This window comes from Peromyscus leucopus, chromosome 5 (genome assembly GCF_004664715.2).
Source record: "Peromyscus leucopus breed LL Stock chromosome 5, UCI_PerLeu_2.1, whole genome shotgun sequence".
In the NCBI taxonomy this organism is placed as follows: domain Eukaryota; kingdom Metazoa; phylum Chordata; class Mammalia; order Rodentia; family Cricetidae; genus Peromyscus; species Peromyscus leucopus.
The window spans coordinates 79,239,162-79,265,520 of NC_051067.1; the positions used below are offsets into that span (position 1 = coordinate 79,239,162).

Sequence of the window (26,359 nt, forward strand, 5' to 3'; positions counted from 1 at the left end):
GTCCCTAATGTTGACGCCCAGTAAGTTATGTACTCAAGACTGCACCTAAGTCATAGTGTGCACACACCCTCATTTGGTAAGCTAAAAAGAAATAAAGTCACCTCTGACTTGTGTCCATAGAGACAATAACGCAATCCGAAGGCTTCTCTCGATCCCATGCTTTCTGGAGCAGTCGGTAGAAATGCTGGAAAAGCGCCGCTCTCTGAGCATCCCTGCCACTGGCAAGATCTGCAAAACAGGTGTAGAAGGGCTTCCACATGACCAAATCACCGTGGAGGAGGGTGGAGGGCGGCCTTCCAAAGTAAAACAGTGCCCCGACAACAGTCAGCACACTGTAGACAGTCTTGACAGAATTCTTACCTAGCTGAAAGTACTGGCATTGCTCATGGTTATCTTCATTCCTTTTTGAATAATCAAACACATTCCCCCATAATTCTTCAGTACTGCTGGAAGCATGAAAATATTTTCTCAAATTGTGCAGATGTTTTCCCTCTGAACATGCCCCCACAACATAAAAACCCAATCCAGATCACCCAATGCAAGCTACAGTCACCTAAGACAGTGGCTGTTTAGAAATGTTAGCCAAGAATCTGTTCTCATTTTAGAGTATTATGTGAGTCTAAGAGTTTCTGCCATTTCTCATCCATTTCTTCTCAACTGCTACAATAAAAAGTGCAACAGAGTCACTATCCTTATTAAATAAGATGCAAATTACAAGACAAACAGACTGACTTATGCTTCCAGCGCTCGGTCTAAAGGACGGGAAATATTTTTATAAGAATGTCCAGGTGGGAAAAAAGGTGTTCCCGTCTACACTTCTAAGGGTCTTTGTTAGATGCAGGCAAACTCAACTCCTTGAGCTTTGCTCCCACACTCTTAAGTACTCCTCGGCTCCCTCGAGCAAGTTATGTTCCCTTGTTAAAAGTGTGCAAAATAGTGCACAGATGCTGGGTAATCTATTAACCATCCAAAGTGTCCCATTTGCTGTGATTTAACAGAGGAAAGGGGGAATTCGATGGCTCTGTACCCTAAATCAGGCACTTTTATTGCAGCTCCCCAGTATCTAGATAGCAATGTTTTTGTCCACAAGGAACGTCCTGCCAGGGAGAGAAGTCTCAGCAGGCAGCAATTAGCTGCCTTCCCACAAGAGGCCTGGCGCACATGGCGGGGCGCACATGGCGGGCGTCACTGGCTGCACTCTGTCACACTGACTGCTCAGTACACTGCCACCAAGCACCAATCCCTCCGCTCCTCCTCTTTGGTTCTGGGTTAGCTTCTTCTCAACTGTTCCCACAGTAGACAAACTGAAATGCTTGCCTGCGTCCCAGACTCTCCCTACTTCCTGGAGGATCGTGCACCCCCGCGGGGTTCCCTCACCTCCCCTGCTGCGGCTCTGTCTGCCAGCCGTCTCTGACGGACACAGGCCACTGAGTCCAGCTATCCCAAAGTTATCAGCTTTCTTTAAACCTGGCTACATTTGTTCTTGCTGGCTTTCCCTCAATCTTTATATTCCCTTTCTCCCTCTCCTTTTCTTTTTCCTTCTTCTCTCCCTTCCTTCCTTCTTCTTGGGGGAGGTAGTGTCAAACCCAGGGCCCCACACATTCCAGATAAGTACTCTGCCAGAGTTACATCCATGGCCCCATATACTTTCTAATAATAAAGTAGAAAGTAAGTTCCCTTGCCTCCCCAAGCAAGGAAGTAGAGGAGACTGCAAATATCCCAGAAGCTGGCATCCGGGCCGTCCAGGGCAAATAGTAGAAGATGAGTAGAACTGGCCAGGCCCTCTCAGCTTCACTTACTAGCAGGCAAGAGTTTATCCTCATCTGTCTCAGATTCCTCACTTCTATTTGGCTGGCTGTTCAGTTTGTTTTGAGGTAGGGTCTTACATGGGCCTCTAACTTAATCTGTAGCTAAGGATGGCCTGAACTGGTCTCCCTTCATGCCCTACAGACTGGGGCTAGAGGTGTGCACCCCCACAACCAGCTCAATTCCTCCCTTCTAAAACAGAAACTATTCACAGCCTGCTGGGGCTCCAAGCGCTGCTGCGGCAAAGCCCAGGGAATGGTAGCTGAGGCCAAGTGAGCCCTCACGGGAAGCTGACCGTTATTATCCACTTCTGCCTCTAGGTTCCTTCCAGACCAGGGCCAGAAACCCTCTCCTTTAGAAGGTAATCCAACAGCGAAGGCATTCTAGGTCTCTCTCTTTCAGGAAACGGTACCTGTGAGAAACTAACCCCATTAACAGTCACTTCTGAATTCTGTATTTCCTAGTGCTTCTGAACTTGAGGAAGCATTTTTCAATTTTGAATTATTAATTTAATATGTCACAAAACTCATCTCTAATGGAGGCAGAAGGGAGGCCTTGTCAAAGTTCATACACATAAAAATCAATTCAAATACAGTTCAAGGAAAACTGCTTTTACCAAAACTACATAGTAAGATCCAAGGTGAGCAGCTTGAAATGCTACGCTGATTCACCTGCTTAGAGGCACTCCCCTGCTGAATACAAAAAACAAGAAAAGGAGAGAGAAGAGCCTTGAGAGTGAAATGTGCATGCTTCAGAACAATAACCATATGAGGCACTAAAATCACTAAAGAAAACAAGAGGACGTGGCACCTTGCCCTAGCTTCAGTTACTTGAGGCTCACATAGGAGGATCACTTGAGCCTAAGACTTAAAGACCAACCTAGGAAACAAAGCAAAATGCTGTTTAAGGCCAGGCAAGGTGGCGCACACCTTTAATCCCAGCAGGTGGATCTCTGTGAGTTTGAGGCCAGCCTGGTCTGTGTAGTGAGTTCAAGGACAGCTGGGACTATGTAGAGAGACCCTGCTTCACATAAGCAAACCCCCAAACCTGGTATAGTCTAGACAGAAGTTTTCACTTTAATATCATATGCTTTTATATGTCGATCTGCTCCTCGGTTTAAAAAAACACCAACTATTTTTCTTATATGTACAGGTTTTTTGCCTTCATGTATATCTGTGTACAGTATGCATGTATGATGCCCATAGAGGCCAGCAGAGACTTGGGACTAGAGTTAGAGACAGGAGTGAGCCATCATGTAGGTACTAGAAATCAAACCTGGGTCCCTTCTGGAAGAGTTGCCAGTGTTCTTAACTGCTGGCTGAGCCAACTTTCCAACCCCATTTTTAAAAACAACTGATATTTACATTTGCCTCTGAAGTACTAATTTGTCTTGCAGTGAAATAAATGATCTTTTTTGAGCATGTAACAGCAATTGGACAGCAGCAGAAAAGCACATAGAGAAGAGAGTCACAGGCCTGCTACAGAGAATGAACAAAGCAAGGAAGTCACCCAGAGATGGCTGAAAAATGCCACAGACAAAGACCTGGTGGCTGAGGTCCTTCTGGCCATGGGTATACTTCAGTTAAGAGTCCAAATGACTATGGAAAGGTAAAAGTTAAAGTAGAGTGGTTAATATGATCAACTTGACCCAAGGGACTTCCCAAAAGCAAATATTAATAGCACCAATTTCAGCAAACATCTAGATCTGCACAGTAAGAACACATTTGCATTACTACCTAAGCTTTTAGCAAATTGAGCCACAACAATAAAATCTCACCTTAGCCTGTCTTCACACTCCTTTAAGTAGCCCTCTTGGGGAGAATGAGAAGTTGGCAGAAAAGGTTTAGATGGCTTACTGCTAAAAAACAACAAAGACAAATTATACTCAAGAAGAAATTATTTCCCATAGTTCATACATTAGTTTCCACAGTTTTGGTACACTCAAAGGTGATTAAGTCTTCAGTAAAACTGGATTTCAAAAATTTGAACAATGGCTTTTTTCAAGAATCTCTTTGTCAGAAGCTCTACTCTATTCCTTAATACCTGTTTCTATTTTTGCTTGTGTGTTTGTTCAACTGCTTCTGCAAAGCTGGCAACTGAATGTGTAGCTCTGACACAGAAAAGACACGACAACTCACCCAGAGAAGGGGCTTCAGCTTAAGTCTGAGCTGCCCAAGTGCATAAATCCCAAAGTCACCATGCAATGCTAGAAGTATCTGCAGCCATCAATTATAAAAGCAAGAAGCACTGGTTTTGTTTTAAGCTTTTTTTTGATGGCTGTCCCACCAACACCATCAGATTTCTAAGGATTCACTGCCACCTGGATCATACCGGGCACTTACTTCATAATGGAGCGCCTGGTTGTGCACATCAACTCCAGTGTAAACACCCTCCACTAAAGCCACTGCTACATTCACACTCCAAATACACTTTGACACACACACAGCCACCATCTGCCTCATTTAAGAGCTGTGTTATTAATACTGATTGAAATCCAGGACAAAAAGCATGGCCATCCTTAGAAGACAACGCTTGCTTGCTGCAAGTTGCTAGCTAACAGAACCAAGGGTTTTGACGAGATGTTACAACTTTGGGCTGAGAGGGTTAAAGAGTTAGTAGAAAGCATTCCATTTCCAAAAAGGATGAGCGCAGATGCTCCACTCGACCCTCTTCTCAATGATCCTAGCCAAGTTTGAAGGCCACGAAAAGGAATAAGCAGATGGTTCAATGTGAGCAAGTCAAAAGGAAGTTGCATTTGCCTTATACGGCTTCCTAGCAACTAAACCAAATGATGCCAAAAAAGCCAGCCGGCTCTAAGGAGCAGCACTGCAGGGTATTGGAAACCCAGCGGTCGGGCAGAGCAGAGAAAGCCTTAAGACACCCCCACCTGGCAAAACAAATCCTTTACCCACCAATACCACCCCCCTTCCCACTTCCCTGCAGCTCCAGCTCAGTCTACCTGCCCATGCTGAGGGCAACCTTTCAAACTCAGCACTGACATCAGTGGAGCAGGCTGGCACTACTATCAAATACTAACTCCCCACTTCTGCATTGGAGGAAAGGCTCCATACTCTCTTAGCACACTTCAGCCAGCTGGACACAGGATTCTGCAGGCCAAAAAGATAGCATCCTTGCCACCCGTTGTCAAATGCTGCTGAGAAACTCGGGAGGTGTTCACAGGCCACGGTCCCAGATGCCCAAAAGCAACCCTAGTGGAGACAGGATGTGCTCTGATCTTTTAAAAACAGACTGAGTAGCCAGTGAGCAGACCAGAAGCTTCCCTGAACAGGGTGCCTGAAGGAACCCACTCTGGCATGAACTGCCTTAGTGGGAGTACCTATACATATATGCCATATCCCCACATGCACAAATGATCAAATCATGACCTGGATATTATTAAACATCGCATGGTCACCCTGACCAGGCAATGCAGTGTATCTGGTGATACCCATCAGAACTCAGCTCCTCTCAGCCAAATGGTGGGCAATAGGTCAAACACTGTGCAATGATAAATAGAACTAATAAATCTGTTTTCATAAATCAACAATCTTCCCAGATGTTCAATAAACAAAGATGTTTTGATGCATTATATTGAATCCTTGTAACCACCATACAAGCTGGAAGCTTCGGTTTCCCCACACACCGTCAAAAAAGATGAGGAGAGTCCGGCTCATCTCGCAGGACTTCACACAGCTACAAAGCCTCGCTTCAATTTCCGTGGGTCAGACTCTAAAACCCAGACTCTTTTAACAGTTCTGAAAAATGTACCGTTTATGTGTATGTGTGAGATATGCATGAGTGCAGGTGCATCTGTGCTACCACACGTGTGGAGGTCAGAGGCTAACTCTCTGAAGTTGGTTCTTGATGTTTCTGCTGCTCTGTGTACTCCATGTTAGCTGGCCTTCAAGCTTTTGGCCAATGCTCTCATCTCCACCTCCTATTATTGCCACAGGAATGCTAAGATTACAGATGCAGGCCACCACATCCAGCTGTTCTCACCTGGGTTCTGGGGTTAAATTCGGGTCATCAGGCTTGCACAGCAAATGCTTCTACCCATTGAGACATGTTGCTAGCACCCCCACCCCAACTTCTTTTAATACCTCTCAGCCCAGTGCTCCAAGTCAGCAAGCTGTTTTTGGTTTTTTATTTTGTTTTGTGTAAAGGAAAAGGAAAGCTATGAAAGGCCAAGGAAGAGGGGTGAAAACACTGTCATTTTTACGAAAAGTAAACTAACATCATCATCATCATCATCATCATCATCATCATAATGATCCTAATCTAAGAGCCTGAGAGATGAGGGAGGCTCCAGAGCACATTGTGCTTGCCTGACTTCTCCTAGCCAAGATATACCGACCGATAGGAGCCTTTGGTGTAAGAGCAACTCAAGACTGTCTGGATGAGTGGGGAAGAAATAGAACTCTCACTGCAGGTCGGCAAAGAGAAGAATCTCCTCAGAAGGTAGTTTGACAGTTCCTTAAAAAGTGTAACGGGAGTTAGAGAAATGCTTCCATCAGTAGAATGCTTGCTGAACAGCCATGGGGGCCCAGTTCAATCCCTAGCACTGCTGTTTAGAAGACAGGTGTGGGGGGGAAACAGCTGGAGAGACGGCTCAGTGGTTAACAGCACATACTGCTCTTGTGGAGTTGCATTTCCAGCACCTACATCAGGTGTTGGAAAAACAGGAAGACCCAACACCCTCTTCTGGACTCCATGGACACCTGAACTCACGTGTGCACATACCCACACAGAGATATAAACATAAAATTAAACTTAAAATAAGTCTTGATAAACAAATAAATACCTCTCCCCCCGCCCTAAAAAAAACAAAGAACAAAAACAAAGTACCACAGCTGAGTAGGGCAGCATGCATCCGTTATCTCAGTGCTGAGGGGGCAGAGACATCAGGGTCCCTAGGGTGTGTGGCCATCTAACCCAGCTGACTTAGCCAGTTCTGTATTAAGAAAAACACTCTGCCTCAAAAAATAAAGTACAGAGTGACACCCAACATTGACATCTGGTCTCCATACACGTGTGTATACACACACACACACACACACACACACACACACACACACCACACGCACACACAAATAAGTAAAACATATACTCATCATATAAACTAGCCAGTCCACTCCTAGATACTTACACAATAAAAATGCTTCTTTTCTTACTAGAATAAACAGCTGTGGCTGTGTAACTATAAAGAAAAGTATTTACTTCATAGTTACAAAGGCTTCAAATCCAAACAGCTAGTTCCATCTAGGGCTCCTGTAGTAAAAAGTGGGAGCAAGAGATCACAGGGTCAAAGAGAACCCAGAGAGACTCCCTGCTACAGTACAGAGCTCTTCTGGAGGCAGTGTCCTCAAAGACTAATGGCCTCCCACTAGTCATGACCTCTCAAGCAGCTACCTCCCAACACCACCACATCGAGAATCAAGCTTTTGGGGACACACACTCAAACCACAGAAGACATATCTGTACAGACTATCACGTACTCTACCATTTGCAAAGGCTTTGTATGAAAAGCGACTGGAAACCAACCAACAAACTGCCACATAGTCATTCCCTCATTGAGCTGCTGCAACAAAGCACCAGAAACCATGTGGCTTAAAAGACACAGTTGTTTTTTTTTTTTTTCCCCCTGAGTTCTGGTGGGAAGCCCAAGGTCAGGATGGTCCACTGCAGTCTCTCCCTGGCTTAGAGACAACTGCCTTTCAGAAATCTGTTTCTTCTTACAAGACAACCAACCAATCCAACAGGATCACCTCTGGCATCACTCAATCTTAATTACCTACTACATGCTCTGTCTCAATATAGTAAGCACTGGGGATTAAGAGTTTCAACATAGGGGGCTGGTGAGATGACTTAGTAGTTAAGAGCACTGACTGCTCTTCCAGAGGACCCAGGTTCAATTCCCAGCACCCACATGGCAGCTCACAACTGTCTGTAACTCCTGTTCCAGGGGGTCTGGCATCCTCATACTTACAGGCAAAACACCAACGCAAATAAGATAAAAATAAATAGGTTTTTGTTTGTTTGTTTTTAAAAAAGAGTTTCAACACATGGCCCCACCTCAGATATCTGCTGCTCAAGTCGCAGGCCACACCAGTTACAAGGATAGAGGACACCCGGCCCCCACCCCACCCCCGGACCATAGGCCATGCTATCTTCCAGAAGTCCAGCCCCCAACTCTGATGGAGACTCCCTGCTGGACCAGAGGTCATGCCAGATGAGAGAAATACAGACCACAAAGACTAGAAGACCAAAGAGGAAACAGAAACCAAGGAACAAAACATCATCCAATACAGACAAACTCAGAAATCGCCACCTAGACCTATATTAATCCCAAATTCAGATGCCTAGACACCAGTGTAAGAACAAAATCAACAACAGCCAGGGCAATATGGCACCACCAGAGCCCAGCTATCCTACCTACAGAACCCCTGAATATTCCAACACAGCTGAAGCACAAGAAGATGACTTTAAAACCAATCTTATGAAAATGATAGAGGTCCTTAAAGAAGAAATGAATAAGAAATTAAATAAATAAAAACACCCACAAACAATGGGAGGAAACAAAAAAATCTCTTAAAGAAAGCCAATAAGAAAACAAACAAAACAAACAGGTGAAGGAAATTAATAAAAGTGTTCAACACCTGAAAATGTAAATAGAAGCAATAAAGAAAACACAGACTGAGGGAATTCTGGAGATGGAAAATCTAGGTAAGTGAGCAGGAACTAAAGACACAGCATAACCAACAGAATACAAGAGATAGAAGAAAGAATCTGAGGCATAGAAGATAGAATAAAAGAAATAAATACAGTGGTCAACAAAAATATTAAATCTAAAAAGTTCCTGACACAAAACATCCAGGAAATCTGGGACATTATAAAAAGATCAAACCTAAGAATAATTAGAATAGAAGGAGAAGAATCCCAGCTCAAAGGCCCAGAAAATATTCTTAACAAAACCACAGAAGAAAATTTTCCTAACCTTAAGAAGGATGCAGAACACCAAATAGATTGAACCAGAAAACTAAGTCCCCCACCACATAATAATCAAAACACTTAATGTACAGAACAAACAAAGAATATTAAAAGCTGCAAGAAAAGGCTAAGTAACATATAAGTTCAGACCTATTAGAATTACATCCCATTTCTCAATGGAGATTCTAAAAGCCAGAAGGGCCTGGACAGATGTCTTGAAGACTCTGAGAGACCAATGATGCCAGCCCAGACTACTATACCCAGCAAAACTGTCAATCACCATAAATGGAGAAAACAAGATATTCCATGACAAAGTCTAATTTAAACTATTTGGGATGAAACCTACATGATCTTTTGATGTGTTCTTGGATTCTGTTTGGGAGTATTTTATTGAGTATATTTGCACCACAATTTCCTAAGGTTAGAAAAATTTTCTTCTATCCACAAATCCAGACTTAAAGAAGGTACTAGAAGGAAAACTCCAACCCAAGAAGGTTAAATACATCCATAAAAACACAGGAAATAATCTCATGCCAGCAAAACCAAAAGAAGCACGTGCGCGCACACACATACATACACACACACACACACACACACACACACACACATACACACACACAACTACTACTACCACCACCACCACCACCACCACCACCAGCAACAAAATAACAGGAGTTAACAATCATTGGTCATTACTATCTCTTAACATCAATTAACTCAATTCCCAAATAAAAAGACAGGCTAACAGAATAGATGCACAAACAGGATCCATCCTTCTGTTGCATACAAGAAACATACCTCAACATCAAAGATAGACATACCTTGTAGTAAAGGGTTGGAAAAAGATTTCCCAAGCAAATGGACCCAAGAAGCAAGCTGGTGTAGCTACTCTAATACCTAACAAAATAGACTTCCAACCAAAATTAATCAAAAGAGATAAAAAAAAAAAAAAAGACACTTTATACCCATCAAAGAAAAACATTCAGCAAAAAGATGACATCTCAATTCTTAACTTCTATGCCCCAAACACAAAGGCATCCACATTTGTAAATGACACATTACTAAAGCTTAAATCACATCGACCCTCACATATTAATAGTGGGAGACTTCAATGCCCCACTCTCACCAATGGACAGGTCATCCAGACAGAAACTAAACAGAGAAATAACAGATGTTATAACTCAAATGGATCTAACAGATATCTACAGAACATTGCACCCAAACACTAAAGAATATATCTTCTTCTCAGCACCATATCTTCTCCAAAACTGACCACATACTCAGTCCCAAAGCAAGTCTCAACAGATATAAAAAAAACTGAAATAACCCCTGTATCCTAGCAGACCACCACTGATTAAAGCTGAATTTCAACAACAACAGAAAGCCTACAAACTCATGGAAACTGAGCAACTCTTTATTGAATGACTACAGGATCAAGGAAGAAATAAAGAAATTAAAGACTTCCTAGAATTTAATGAAAATAAATGCACAACATACCCAAACTTATAGAACACAATAAAAGTAGTGTTAAGAGGAAAGTTCATAGCACTAAGTACCTACATAAAGAATTTGGAGAGATCTCATACTAACAATTTACCAGCACACCTGAAAACTCTAAAACAAAAAGAAGCAAGCACACCCAAGGAGAGGTAGATGGAAGGAAATAATCAAATTCAGGGTTGAAATCAATAAAGTAGAAACAAAGAGAACAATATAAAGAATCAATGTAACAAAGAGTTGGTTCTTTGAGAAAATCAACAAGATAGATAAACCCTTATCCAAACTAACTAAAAGACACAGAGAGAATATCCAAATTAACAAAATTAGAAACCAAAAAAAGGTACATAACAACAGGCACCAAGGAAATCCAAAAAAATTATTAGGTCTTATTACAAAATCTGTACTTTACAAAATTGGAAAATCTAATAGAAATGTACAATCGAGATCAGATAAACAATTTAAATAGACCTATAACCCCTAAGGAAATAGAAGCAGTCATTAGACATCTCCCAACCAAAAAAAAAAAAAAAAAAAAAAAAAAAAAGCCCATTGATAGATGGTTTTATGCAGAATTCTACCAGACTTTGAAAGAAGAGCTAATACCAATACTCCTCAAATCATTCCATAAATAGAAACAGAAGGATCATTGTCAAAATCCTTTCATGAGGCCACAGTCGCCCAGATACCCAAACCACACAAAAATTCAATACAGAGAATTACAGACCAATTTCCCTCATGAATATTGGTGCAAAAAATACACTCAATAAAATACTCCCAAACAGAATCCACGAACACATCAAAAGATCATCTACCATGATCAAGTGGGCTTCATCCCAGAGATGCAGGAATGGTTCAACATATGAAAATCTGTCAATGCAATCTACCATATAAACAACTGAAAGAAAAGAAAACCCACATGATCATCTCATTAGATACTGAAAAAGACTGACAAAATCTAACACCCCTTCATGATACTCCTTCATGATAAAGGTCTTGAAGAGATCAGGGATTCAAAGGGCATACCTAAACATAAAGGCAATTTACAGCAAGCCCACAGCCAACACCAAATTAAATAGAGAGAAACTCAAAGCAATTCCCCTAAAACCAGGAACAAGACAAGGCTGTCCACTCTCTCTTTATCTATTCAATATAGTACTTGAAGTTCTAGTCAGAGCAATAAGACAATCAAAGGAAATCAAGGGGACACAAATTGGAAAGGAAAAAGTCAAAGTACTGCTATTCCAAGATGATATGATAGTATACATAAACAACCCCCAAAATTCTACCAGGGAACTCCTACAGTTGATAAACACCTTTAGTGAAGTGGCTGGATACAAGATTAACTCAAAAGACTTAGTAGCCCTCCTATATACAAATGGCAAATGGGCTGAGAAGGAAATCAGGGCAACAACATCCTTCACAATAGCCACAAAAAATATAAAATGTCTTGGGGTAACTCTAACCAAGCAAGTGAAGACCTGTATGACAACGACTTCAAGTCTTTGAAGAAAATGACGAAGATATCAGAAGATAAAAAGATCTCCTATGCTCAAGGATCAGTAGGATTAACATAGTAAAAATGGTCATCTTACCAAAAGCAATCTACAGATTCAACGAAATCCCTATCAAAATTCCAATACAATTCTTCGTTTTCTTTTCGAAACAGGGTTTCTCTGTGTAGTTTTGGTGCCTGTCCTGGATCTCACTCTGTATATCAGGCTGGTATCAAACTCACAGAGATCAGCTTAGCTCTGCCTCTGAGTGCTGGGATTAAAGGCATGTGCCACCACTACCCGGCTCCCAACACAATTCTTTACAGACCTTGAAAGAACAATACTCAACTTCATATGGAAAGACAAAACAGGACAACTAAAACAATCCTGTACAATAAAAGGACTTTCAGAGGTATCACCATCCCTGATTTCAAGCTCTACTACAGAGCTATAGTAATAAGACCCACATGGTACTGGCATAAAAGACAGGTGGATCAGTGGAATCAAATCAAAGACCCAAACATAAATCCACCTATGTAACACTGATTTTTGACAAGCCAAAATTATACAATGGAAAAAGGAAAGCATCTTAAATAAATGGTGCTGGTCTAACTGGATGTCAACATGTAGAAGAATGCAAACAGATCCATATCTATCACCCTGCACAAAACTCAAGTCCAAGTGGATCAAAGACCTCAACATAAATCTATATACAATGAACCTGATAGAAGAGAAAGTAGGGCATAGCCTTAAACGCATTGTCACAGAAGACAACTTCCTAAACAGAACACCAAAATCACAGGCTCTAAGATTAACAATTGATAAATGGGACCTCTTGAAACTGAAAAGCTTCTGTAAGGCAAAGGTCACTGTCAATAGAACAAAATGGCAGCCTACAAATGGAAAAGATTTTCACCAACTCCCCATCTGACAGAGGGCTAGTATCCAAAATATATAAAGAACTTAAAAAACTAGACACCAACAAACCAAATAATCCAACTAAAAAAATGGAGTACAGCTCTAAACAGAGGAATCTCAAATGGCCAAGAAGCACTTAAAGAAATATTCATCATCCTTAGCCATCAGGAAAATGCAAATCAAAACAACTCTGAGATTCCATCTTACATCTGTCAGAATGGCTAAGATCAAAAACATAAGTGACAGCTCATGCTGGAGAGGATGTGGAGCAAGGGGAACACTCCGTCATTGCTGGTCAGAGTGCAAACTTGTACAGTCACTATGGAAACCAATATGGCAGTTTCTCAGAAAATTAGGAATTGATCTACCTCAAGACCCAGGTATACCACTCCTGGGCATATATACCCAAAGGACAATCCATCCTACCACAAGGACACTTACTGGCACAACTATAATCATAGCAGCTATATTCATAATAGCTAGAAACTGGAAATAACCTAGATGTCCCTCAAACGAAGAATAGATAAAGAAAATGTGGTAGATTTGCACAATGGATTATTACTCAGCTGTTTAAAAAAAATAACATCATGAAAATTTCAGGCAAAAGGATGGAACTAGAAAAAAAAATCATCCTGAGTAAGTTAATCCAGATCCAGAAAGGCAAACATGGTATGTACTCACTTATAAGTGGATATTGCTGGGTGGTAGTGGCACATGCCTTTAATCCTAGCACTTGGGAAGCAGAGGCAGGCGGATCTCTGTGAGTTCAAGGCCTGCTTGGTCTACAGAGCGAGTTCCAGGATAGGCTCCAAAAGCTACACAGAGAAACTCTATCCCAAAACAAACAAACAAATAAATAAATATAACAACAACAAATAATAAGAAGGAAGGAAGGAGGGGGAGGGAGAGAAAGAGAGAGAAGAAAGGAAGGAAGAAAGGAAGGAAGGAAGGAGAGAGAGAGAGAGAGAGAGAGAGAGAGAGAGAGAAAGAAAGAAAGAAAGAAAGAAAGAAAGAAAGAAAGAAAGAAAGAAAGAAAGAAAGAAAGAAAGAAAGAAAGAAAGAAAGAAAGAGTATTACCTGTAAAGTAAAAGATAATCATGCTATATACCCCAAGAGGTTAAGTAACAAGGAGGCCTCAAAGGGCTCAAAGGGATGGGGGGCACATGGAGCTCCCCGGTAAGGGGAAATAGAGTAAATTTCTTGGGTGGACTGGGGGCGGCAAGTGGGGATGGGAACAGGAGGATGAGGTGTGGGAGATAGAGGGAGAGAGTACTGGGAGAGAAGATTGGAATTGGGGGCATTTCAGGGGCAAGGAGGAAACCTAGTGCAATGTAAATTCCCAGAAATCTACGAGGATAACCCTAGCAAAGGCTCCTAGTAATGAAGGATATGAAGCTGAACTGGCCATCTTCTGTAGCCAAGCAAGGCTCCCAGGGGAGGGATTGGAACAACAACCCAGATACAAAACCTTCAACCTACAATTTGTCCTGCCTGCAAGATGTGCTGGGGTAAAGGTGGCATAGAATTTGTGGAGATAGCCAACCAATCACTCATCCAGCCTGAGACCCATGCCACAAGAGGGAGTCCACCCCTGACACTGCCTGGAGGGCCAGGACCCAGAGCCTGGATAGCTCAGAGACCTAGGATAGAACCAAACATGACTGGCAAAAAAAAAAAAAAAAAAAAAAAAGTTAAGGAAATGATCCCTAATGATACTCTGATACACTTCTAGACCAGAGCCTAGCATAACTGTTATCATAGAAGCTTCATCCAGCAACTGATGGGAGCAGATGCAGAGACCCACAGCCAAACATTAAGCAGAGCTCCGGGAATCCTGTGGGAGAGAGGAAGGATCGTTAAGACCCAGAGGGGTCAAGGACACCACAAGAAAACCCACAGAATCAACTAACCTGGGCTCACAGAGACTGAACCAACAATCAGGGGGCCTGCATGGGTCTGGCCTACGTTCTCTGCATATATGCATGCATGTTATAGTTGTGTAGCCTTGTGGTCTTGTGAGATACCTAACAGTGGTTGCGGAGGCTGTCTCTGACTCTTTTCCCTGCTTTTGGGACCCTTTTCCTCCTACGGGGTTGCCTTGCCCAGCCTTAATATGAGGGGAGGTGCCTAGTCTTATTGCAACTTGATATGCCGTGTTTGGTTGATATCCGTGGGAGGCCTGCCCTTTTCTGAAGGGCAACAGGAGGAGTGGATCTGGGGGAGAAGGGAGGTGGTAGTGGTGGGGACTTCGTGGAGAGGAGGAAGGGGAAACTGTGGCTGGGATGTAATATATGAGAGAATACATTTAAAAAGAGTTTCAACATATGTAGTGGGGAAATGGACTAGAAACGCTTGCCTGTGTGCAAGGACTTGGGTGTTAATTATAAAGATAGTCTGACATCCACTGGCCAAATCAAGCTATACATTTTAATGTGCAGCTTATTATTATAATATTATAAAATAATATTGGGGGAAAACCCCAGCCTCTTCTACGTTTATTTTTTGTTCCTTAAACAGCAGTAATGGGTTTCAACGTTTTCTGCTTTGTGCTAATCAGAAGTTACTCAGGGTCTGATGTCACTGAGGAGGGAAGTCCTCATGAAGACACTCAACACTTTTAGGTTAAATACGCACACATTCCCAAGGCCTCCAGGAAGGCCAGGTGATTATTTTTAACTTTTTACTGTTGCATCTCAATTACCTCAACTTCTAAGACAGCCAATCTATTAAATTCTCACAGTAGGAATCTCTGGGGATAAATTTTAAAATTAAAAAGATTTTTAAGGATCCACTCTTAGAAGTTCCATCATAATTTTAAATTTCACTAGAAACAATTTGAATTTTAACATTTCTCTGGAGAAATTTTACCCAAGCCTCTAGAAACAGACAAAGTAACGTGGCTCTGCCGAAGAGACAAAAACCAAAGGAGCCACAAGTTCACCCCCGGCCCTGCGTCAACCCTGTGTTCTAGAGTACGGCGGAGAGGGCAGAAGGAGCAGGGAGGGAAACCGTGCTAGTCTGCTTATGATCTGAGTGCACCCTCCAAGAGCCTGTGCTGGAAGTGAAGACCCTCGGGTGGCAGTGCCTAAGAGAGGAGCCTTGGGAGAGAGGTCACTAGGTCACTGGCAGAGCTCTTCTTGGAAGAGATCAAGGAAGCTCTTATAAAGGACTCCTGCGTTCTCGGGAGAGTGTCTTATGGCCACCATTTTAGCAAAGTCAAGGCAGCAGGTACTTGAAGGCCCCAGTCACAGCACACAACAATCGAAGAGCAGAGAGCAATGAATCACTGCACGCATGCTCGCTCAGGAGCTTTCTCCTTTTTATTCCATCTAGGACCCAAGGCCAGGGTTGGGGCTGCCCACAACGGGTGGGTCCTCTCACCTCAATTAACACAGGAGAATCCATCACAGACATCTGCAGAGGCCCTTTCCCAGGTGCTTCTGGTTTCTGTTGTTTGGTGATGTGATAGCTCTCTCTGTTCAGCATGCACTCCCACCATAACCAGCCACCAGGAGGGCCTTGGGAGCATTACAGTGGTGATGGAGCCAGGCCTGTGAGTCTCCCAATAAACTTCTTCATGTTAGCCTGCCTCAGGAAATTTCATTATTACCTTAGTTCGGGTCTCTACTGCTGTGATAAAACACCATTACCAAAGCACCTTGGGGAGGAAAGGGCTCATTTCAGCTCAGTCCATCACGAAAGGAAGTCAAGGCAGGAAGGGAATGAAGCAAAGTCCTGGACAGTCACGGCCTAGCTGCTCAGCCCGCTTTCCTACACACTTCAGAACCACCCGTCCAGGGATGGCATTGTCCAGGGATGGCATTGTCCAAGGATGCATTGTCCAGGGATGGCATTGTCCAGGATGGCAGCGTCAGGTGCATTGTCAGGCGCATTGCTCGGTGAGCTGGGCCCTCCCACATCCACCATTAATCAAGAAAACGCCCCGCAGGCTTGCCCAGAGGCCACTCTGCTGGGACTATTTTTCTCAAGGTTCTCTCTTTCCACACGACTCTAACTTATGTCAAGTTGACACAAACTAGTCAGCACAATTATAGCAACAGAAAGGGAGCTAATATACACAAGAGGTTTCTTACAGTTACTTTATTCTTAATTATGTGTGTGTATGTGTGTATGTGTGCGCGCGCCCATGCACGTGCACATAGGTATGTATACATGAGTACAGTTGCCCTTGGAGGCCAGAAAAAACAGCACTGGATTCCTCCTAGTGCTGGAGTTATAGGTGGTTGTCAGCCACCTGATGTGAGGGCCAAGAACTGAATTCGGGTCCTCTGGCAGAGCAATACACACTCCTAACACTGTGTCTTAAATGCTGTCCATGTCCACCATTACTGTTCCTTACACAACAGTTCTCAGCATTCAAAACACTCATGTGTGACGGCCTCAGAGATGGCTCAGCAGTTAAGAGAGGGCACTTGTTGCTTTTCCAGAGGTCCCAGGTTCAATTCCCACCACCCACACGGTGGCTTACAACCTTCTGAAACTCCAGTCCCAGGAGATCCAACACCCTCTTCTGGCCTCCGTGGGCACTAGGCATACATGTGGTACACCGACATACATGTAGGCAAAACATGGACATTCTGAAAAAATAGAAAAAGAAACACTCTTACTGAAGAGTGTTGGCTCTTCTTTAGATAGTTTTGTAGGAAAACAGGTTGCTAGGAGCTGGCCCAAAGTTTCTGAGCGCATGTTTAAGCCTCGCAATGCCCTCTAGTGGGGATTTTTCAGAAGATTATTAAAGGCCAGTGGCAGAATGGCTGTGTGGGTTACAAAGGTAACCAGACCCACACTTTGCCAGTATCTGCCATGTCAGGCCATAGTCCTCACCAGGCCTCACAGGTTCCCACCTCAACCTATCCGACCTAACTTCCTTACCCTGACCTTATTCTCTCAACAATCTCAGTTGCGGTTCCCCTGTCTTCTGTGCCTTAAACACACATTCCCAGGTACCGCCTGCCATGCCCTTCCCAAATGTGCCTGGCCCCGGAGGACGGTTCACCTTCCTACTCACCTAGGCTCTCTGTTCTTCTGACAAGTTCCCCCAACATCTGACACGCTGTCACCATCATCATCACATCACCTGAAGTCCTGGTTTCAGACACATTGTTCGGTTTTTACTTAGTCTTTCTGTCCCAGGGTCCCATTCGGGATATACTGCATTAGCCATCAGGTGGCCAGAGGCTCTTGGCTACAGTAGTGACCTTCACAGTCTTCAGGAGTACTGGTCACACATGAAGTACTCACGCCCTGTGTGTCATCTCACCCCTGGTGGGAAGAAAAGCTCCCAGACAGGAGTTCTGTCTGTCCACTGCTGTCCCTCAACACCCGGGCCAGACCCCGCCCCTTGCAGGTGTACAAAGACCCAATGTCACATGAATGCTACATGAGTCACCAAAACCCCAAGCCTCAGACAGCCCTCCTTTCTCACACTGGAAAGAAACAAAGCAGGTCTCCAGGAGGGTCAGGTGACCTGCTAGTTAGAAGAACCAGAACATCTTTGATCTCCTGTTGCCAAGTCCTAGGGACCACTCAGCTAGCCACTGCTAGCCCAACACTTGAAGCTGCCCCAAACTGAAGCAAGAGCTGGGAACTGGTCTTGGTCTGCAGTCTCTGCTACGTCAATAGCCTCTTCTGTAGACTATGGTTGATTTGGTCACCAACTTGAACATTTAATTGCATTTTGCCACTATTTTATACACGTATCTAGACAAACAGAGGAATGTGTGGCACTCCTCACTGGGAGAAAGCTAGGGAATGCACAGGGAGAAAAAAGAATGAGTTCTTTCAGGCCATGTCGGAGCTTATTAGGCCCTGGCCAATCACCAGAAACCCACATTAAGTGCCAGGAAATTCCATCAAAGCTATGTGTAGTGGGAAAATGTGAGTACTTTTCCCCCTGGCCCACCAACTCCTGCCAAACACCCAGTGTTAGACAACTGACAATTCTACCTCACTTTGACTCCCCTGGCCCTCAGGGTTTCACACTCCATACCAGGCTGGCCTCAGACTCATGGCAATCCTCCTGCCTTGGCTTCCCAAGTGTTGAGATAATAAGAGTGACCTATACTACACCTGGCTGGCGGTTCTACATTTTGCTCACTCCTCTTTCACGCTTTCTCAGCAAATGTAACAGGCATTTCCATTCGTGGCAATTGATGGGCACCTTTCAGCGTGTGCTTTAGAGACACCTGGATGAACTGGGGATCCAATCTTCCTTCCTTACAGATCTGAGCACCTACAATCTACGAAGGGTGCACTACCAAATGTGGTTTTTGCCACCCAGTGTACAGTGTACAGCACGCTGTGAGTCAGTATTTACAGGACACCTAAGAAGGTGTCGTTCCTCAAAGAGTAAACATTCACAGTAGTAGCCCCCCCTCGCCTCAAAACAAGGCTGCATCTCCTCCAAAGTCCAGCCTTTAAAACAGCACAAAAGCAACCCAATTTACAACACTAGGCCAGAACATGATTTAACTATATATACATACATATACCATACCCAAGGGATATGTTTAGTGGGACTTAAAATCTTCCCCACAAAACTAAAATAAATGGTGAAAGGGGTGGGGGAAGGGTGCATTCAAACTTTTATCAGAAATTAACAATATCGAAAGTGTTAGTATGGTCACAATACTCTGGTTTGTCTTGTTTGAGACAGGGTATCACTACGTTGCCCAGGCTGGCTATACTCAAACTCAGGATCCTCTCGCCTTAGCCGTCTACATGCTGAGCTTACAGCATGAGCAATCTTATCCACCTCACTGTTTAGTCGTTGTTGTTGTTGTTGTTTTGGTTTTTTCTAGACAGGGTTTCTTTGTGTAGCTTTGGTGCTATCCTGGATCTCATGCTGTAGACCAGGCTGGCTTCAAACTCACAGAGATCCACCTGGCTTTGTCTCCTGAGTGCTGGGATTAAAGGCGCACCTCACTGTTCTTTAGCAGTAAAAGTAGGGGTTCTTGAAATACTTTACTCTGTTCCATCTTAGTTACAGACATTAGAACAGGACACATGAATCTTTTTTATTTTTTCAGTCCCAGGCACCAAACCCAGGGTCTAGTGAATGCTAAGCCAGGGCTCTACTACTGAGCCACACTCAACCACAGTATGACTTGAGTTGGTAATAAGGACCTCCCCCCTTCCTATAAAATAAAACAATTTCCAAATGCCACTTTAAATAGTCAATTGATTCTATTGTAAGGTGAACTGTGTCCTCCAAAAAGATACCCTGAACCATTTACAGTGGATCATGCCTATAATCTCAGCACTTGGAACACTGAGGCGGGATGACTGAATTTGAGGCCAGTCTGGACCACATCCCAGGCCAGCCTACACTACAGAATAAGACCTTGTCTTGTAACAACAAAACAAAAAAAGGAGGTATAGTGACTTCACATACCTGGTATCTGGGACGATGATCTTACAGTGGTCTCATTAAGCTATGGGAGACACATTCCAAGACCCCCAGTGGATACTTGAAACTAAAGATAGAAAGGGATCTATGTATGTCTACACACACACACAGACACACACACACACACACACACACACACACACACACACACACACACACGTAATATGCCTGTTAAGTTTAACTTATAAGAGATGAAAAGTTTTTAAGGAACAATTAAAACAATCCCCTGCAATAGATTTTTGTGCATGTCGTCTTTGTATACTCTCATCCACTCACACAAAGGAGGCACTTTGCCTCTTCCCTTTGGCACACCTGAACTGCCAGGTTTACTGCTCTTGTGCTTTGAGACATTAAGTAAAATAAAGGATACCTGAATATAAGCTCTGTAATGCCAATATAACAAGTCTGGTACCTGTAGTGGCTACTTAGTAACCAAAAGGCGGGCAGTGTACACAATGTGGCTACTCTACACGTGAGACGTTTCTTGCCCTGGACAAGACAAAGCAGAGTATTATCCTGACTCAGAATGGGATACAACTGAAAAGTCATCAATCGTTTTATTTCTAAAACAAACATCTAATATTTTCAGTTCATGGAAGACTGTGGGTAACTTGAAGTGCAGAAAGAGAAACCATGGGGAGGGAAGCACACATGTATTGAAAATAGGACCTTTGCAGAGGTAACCAAGTTATGACAAGGTCATTCCAGAGTCAACTGAGTACCCATGCAATGACTAATGTCACCAGGCATTCTGGACACAGGGGTGGAAAGGGAACATCGTAACAGTGGAGGGAGATTCTACAGAGCTGCAGCTGGGAGCCAGGCTGGGGAGGAAGGTAAATCCACAGTTAGGAAAGGAAAGAGGCCCCTCAGAGAACCTGGGCACCAACCTCTGCCACCCTGACTTCAGACTTCCCATATCCAGAATGAGAGAACATGAGGCACTGCTGTCCTTTGCCACCCGGGTCCTGGATGGCATTAGAGTTGCCTACTCACAGTTAATTCTTTCAGGGTCCTGAGGGCATTCCCAAAAAGAAATGAGGATCAGACTGTAGCAGGACTGAATGCCTCACTCTTCAAGTCAGTTAATATTGACCTAACAGATGCCTCATGCTTGATTTACAGACTCCACTTTCAGGAGTCACTGTTACTAACTAGAAGTCATAAATATAAGTGCACAGACACACGTCGTCTACCATTCTCAGATTATGCTAACAGAGAAAATCTCAGTCCCAAACATGGAAAAGTATTTGAGAAATACACAGCAGGGATTTGTCCTGAACAATCTCTGACCCTGTAAATTTTTCTTTAACCACAAAAATTACAAATACCTAAGTCTCAGACCGGGAAACTACACAGCCTTCTGGGAGGAAGGAACAAATGCCTTAGCTGTTCTACAGATCTGCACCTCTGGCTTCTCAGGGGTTGGTGGAATGAGACAGGAACCACGTGGCTGTTTGGAGACATGACATTTTCACATCTAATTGGCACTTGCTTCTGAGAAACAATACAGTGTACCTATGTTACAATTGTGGGGAAAGCAAATCTGTGGAATCTGGAGCCATGTCTCTCTTCAATGAATGACGAGTGAGTCATTACAAAAGTTCTTGCTTCACCTACAGGAGCTGTCTGTAGATGATATAAATTGTTTCGATTGCCCACAAGCCTGATAACAATGTTCTATCTGCATGACCTCAGCTCCCTCAGCCATTGCTCGACATTGTCCCTTGGGGTTGTTTAGCAATGCCGGGAACCAATAAGCTAACTATAGCACTATGATAGCATGATGTCCAGCTAGATATGTCCGAAGGACGATATCAGGGTGTCACTCCCCATCTTATTCCTTTGAGACAGCATCTCTCTACTAACCCTGGAGCTGCAATCCTCCTGTCCACACCCTTCCATGCCCACCCCCAGCATGGACTTACAAGCATGAAGATAACCCATGTCGGGCTTTTGATGTGGGTTCTGGAGATTTGAATTCAGGTTCTCACACTGGCACAGCACGGGATCCCACCCACTAAGCCATCTCCACAGTCCACAATACCGCAACTTTTGATACCCAAAGATGTCCAACCCACACAACCTGATTGTCAAGACAAAGAACAAACCTGTCAACTTTTGACATATGCTTCAATAACCAGACCACTACCTGCTTCCTAGAGGGCCCTTCCTTCACTCCTGAAAACAAGTAACCGAAGAGCTAAATCCAAGTTGGAAAGAGTGTTTGGTTAGCACTTAACCAGAAACAGAGGTTTCACATTAGGGCCTTGGCCAATACAGTATTTGGGTAGAAAAGCACAATCTTTTCACATCCACCACTCCATCTCTGATTACTACATCTGTGAAGGTAGATGTTGTCATCTACATTTTACAGGTAAGAAAATACTGAGAGGAACAAAAATGGTCCATTCATTAATTCAACAAATAATAAGATAAATGCCAAGTAACACAACTCCAGTTTTCTGACCCTCGGCCCAATGCTCTGTTTACTATAAACCACTGGCATTTTTGAAAAAATAGACTTCCCAGAACCTAGACTACTCACATTTGCCAGAGGTGGAGATTATATTTTGATTGTTGTAACACCGAAAGTTGTTGTGCTAATTAACAGGGCCCCCATTCTTCTATACACTCCATGCAAATGTCAATATGGTGGCATGTTAGCAATAATCAAAATAAATTAGAAGACAGTTCTGCTGATTTTCCACTGGCTACATTTCCATTTCTTTGAAGAGACTCAAGGGGAAATGCTCCTCTCATTGACAACACACTTAAGGATTTGCATTTGTTGATCTCCTTATAATTTCCAAGCCAGGCAGTGGCAGCACATGCCTTTAATCCCAACCAACACGGCCTGTTCTGTCAGCCTCAAGATCACCAGGAAAGCTGAGTAACAGCACCAGTGTGAACACAGGGGCTGTCTAGTGAGTCCAAAGACCAGGTCTTAGCAGCCAGCACTGAAGCCAACATCCATAAACAAGGAATGCACACCTCTAACCTGCCCAACAGCTGTCACTTCATGTAGTTTACTTCAATGCCAAAGTCAAGGCCCAAGTGCCAGACATTTGAGATATGGAAATGCTTTTATTTCCAAAACTGTATTTTGGGACAATTTATAAACTTCAAGCACTGTCCAACTCAGAAAAATCTCATTTATATATTTTCACCCTATCTCATTCTAAAGTGCTGAAAGGACTGAAACTACACAGGTGTGTTACTTAGCTTAACACAAGAGTCCTCGGAAGAGGAACCTCAATTTTAAAAACGCCTCTAAGCCAGAGGTGGTGGCATAAATACTTACAGGCGCAGGCAGGAGTATCTCTGTGAATTCAAGGCCAGCCTGGTCTACAGAGTGAGTTCCAGACTAGTCAAAGGTACATAGTAGGGGGGTGGGAGAGGGAGAGACGGAGAAAGAGAGAAAATGTCTCCATCAATTGTGCGTGTTTATGAATGGATGCCACATGTGTTTGAGTGTCTGCAGCCTGGAGAGGTCGGATGAGGGTGTAGATCCCCTAGAGTTGTAGCTACATGCAGATGTGAGCCACCCAACGTGGGTGCTGGGAACCAAATTCAGGCCCTCTGGAAGAACATGAAGTGCTCTTAACCAATTCTCCAGTCCTGTTCAACCTTTCTTCTAAATTAATTAAATAGAACGACTGTATAATCTAGCAATCTCACTTCTGGATATATATCCAAAAGCACTCAAAACAGGATCTTGAGATACTTGAACACAACGTTCATGATGACATCATTCACAACAGCTAAGAGGAAGCAGCACAATGTCTTCAATGGTAGGGTATACAAGTAAGTTATGTACTAAGAGTTCTCCAGAGAAACACAACCAGTGTGTTTGAGTGTGTGTGTGTGTGTGTTGCATGTGCACGCACATGCTCCTGTGTATGTGTGTGGGAGATTAAGAGAACTGGGGCTAGAGAGATGGTTCAGCAATTAAGAGCACTTGCTGCTATTGCAGAGGACCTGGGTTCAGTTCCTAGCACCTCCGTGGCAGCTCATAACACCCATGACTCCAGTACCAGATCTGATGCCTCTTCTGACATCCTTGGGCTCCTGCACACAGGTAGTACAAATACATATACTCAGGCAGAAAAGCACATGCATGCACGTGCGCGCGCGCGCGCGCGCGCACGCACACACACACACACACACACACTAAAATGCATAATTTTTTAAAGAGAGGCACTGGAGACATGGCTCAGCAGTTGAGAGCATGGGTGCCCTTCCAAAAGACCAAGGTTCAAATTCCAGCACCCACAAGGCAGTTCATAGCTGCCTGTAACTCCAGTTCCAGAGGATCGGATGCTCTCTTCTGGCCTCCATGGGTACTGCACACACATGATATAGAGAACACATGCAAGCAAAACACCCATACACATAATATAAAAATAAAATGGGGAAAAAAAAACTTTAAAAACAAATCCATGAGGGTGGAGAGATGGCTCAGTGGTTAAGAGCATATGCTGCTCTGCAGAGGATCAGAGTTCTCAACACTCACCTTAGGCAGCTTACAACTGCTTGTCATTGCAGCTCCAGGGATGAGGCTCTTTAGATAGTTATTTTTGTTTTTTTTTTTTCTTTCTTTGAGATTTATTTACGTATTTTATGTATATGAATGTTCTGTCTGCATGACATCAGGAGAGGGCACCAGATCTCATCATAGATGGTTGCAAGCCACTATGTGGTTGCTTGGAATTGAACTCAGGACCTCTAGAAGAGTGCTAAAGAGTTCTTAACCACTGAGCCATCTTTCCAGCCCCTATTTTTTTTTTTTTTTCAAGACACAGTTTCTGTGTAGCCCTGGCAGTCCTGTAACTGGATTTGTAGCCCAGGTTGTCCTCGAACTGAAGAGATCCTCCTGCCTCTGCCACCTGAGTGCCGAGATTAAAAGAATGCACCACCAACTGCCCAGTCTGAGGTTCTCCTGATTGACTCTAAGGACATCTGAAGTCACACACACACACACACACACACACACACACACACACACACAATTTAAAATTAAATGTTTTTTTTTTTTTTAATGATCTCTGTCCCAGTTAGCTTTACCTGTCAATGACACACTGTAATCATCTGAGAGGAAGTCAAATGAAGAGTTCCCTAGACCAAACTGGTGTGTGGGCATGTCTTTGGGAGTTTGTCTTGGTTTGCTAATTGACAAGCAGGTGCCCTTGGCAGTATGAGAAAGCCAGCTAAGCATGACCACGGGAGCAAGTCAGTAAGCAGCATTCCTCCATGGTTTTCCCTTGAAGTTTCTTGCTGAATTCCTGCCCGACTTCCCTGAATGACAGGCAGCAGCGTGTAAGCTGAAATAAATCCCTTCCTCCCCTAGGTTGCTTTTGATCAGAGTGGTTTATCACAGCAACAGAAAGAATATACTGAACAGATGAAGCAAGTGAACTCAAACCTGGATAAGGAATCATCAACTCAGATGAAAACTTCAGCCAGAGAGGATAGAGGAGGGTGGATTGACTGATTAGTTGATTGATTGATGGACTGAATGATTCTGAAGGACACAAAAAAACAGATTTCACTGGGTAGTGGTGGCATACACCTTTAATCCCAGCACTCAGGCAGCAGAAGCAAACAGAGACCTGTGAGTTCAAGGCCAGCCTGGTCTACAAAGGGAGTTCCAGGACAGACACAGCTATGCAGAGAAACACTGTCTCAAAAAAACAACAGTAACAACAACAACAAAAAACTCAGAAATCTCAGAAATGAAAAGCTCCATAAATCAAATAAATCACCAAGAGAACTGGTGGAAAGAGTCTCAGGGGGTGAAGGGTAAGGAGTTACTTACTAATTGAGATTGAAATATAAGTGGATGGAACACTATGACCACAACATTCAGATCTCTAGGACAATGACTTAAGATCAAACCCATGAACCAGAACCTGTGGTGCAGAAAAGGGAACCAAGGTAGACTGAAGGTATAGAAAGCCAAGAGAAGATGGGCATGGTGCTTCATGCTTACAGTCCCGGCACACAGCAAATAGAGGAAGGAAGACTATTGTAAGTTCAAGACTAACCTGGACCACATAATGTGTTCCAGAACAGTCAGAAAATAGTGTAGGATCCAAAACATCAGAAGGGACCAGGCATGGTCACTCATGCCTTTAGTCCCAGCACTCAGGAGGCAGAGGCAGGAGGATCTCAAGAGTTCAAGGTCAACATGGTCTACAGAGCAAGTTCCAGGACAGCCAGGGCT

At 43.5% G+C, this 26,359-nt stretch overlaps 1 protein-coding gene across 1 annotated transcript in view; it reads right to left on the bottom strand.

Moving 5' to 3' along the window:
* The window catches only part of LOC114708500 (nuclear receptor coactivator 5-like), a 72,927-nt gene that overhangs the window by 16,962 nt on the left and 29,606 nt on the right, over nucleotides 1-26,359 (bottom strand). The window contains exons 3-5 of the mRNA XM_037206069.1: nucleotides 3,584-3,664; nucleotides 361-446; nucleotides 102-228 (exon numbers count right to left, since the gene is read on the bottom strand). Coding sequence (XP_037061964.1) covers nucleotides 102-228; nucleotides 361-446; nucleotides 3,584-3,664 — 294 coding nt within the window. The remainder of the gene's footprint in view (nucleotides 1-101; nucleotides 229-360; nucleotides 447-3,583; nucleotides 3,665-26,359) is intronic.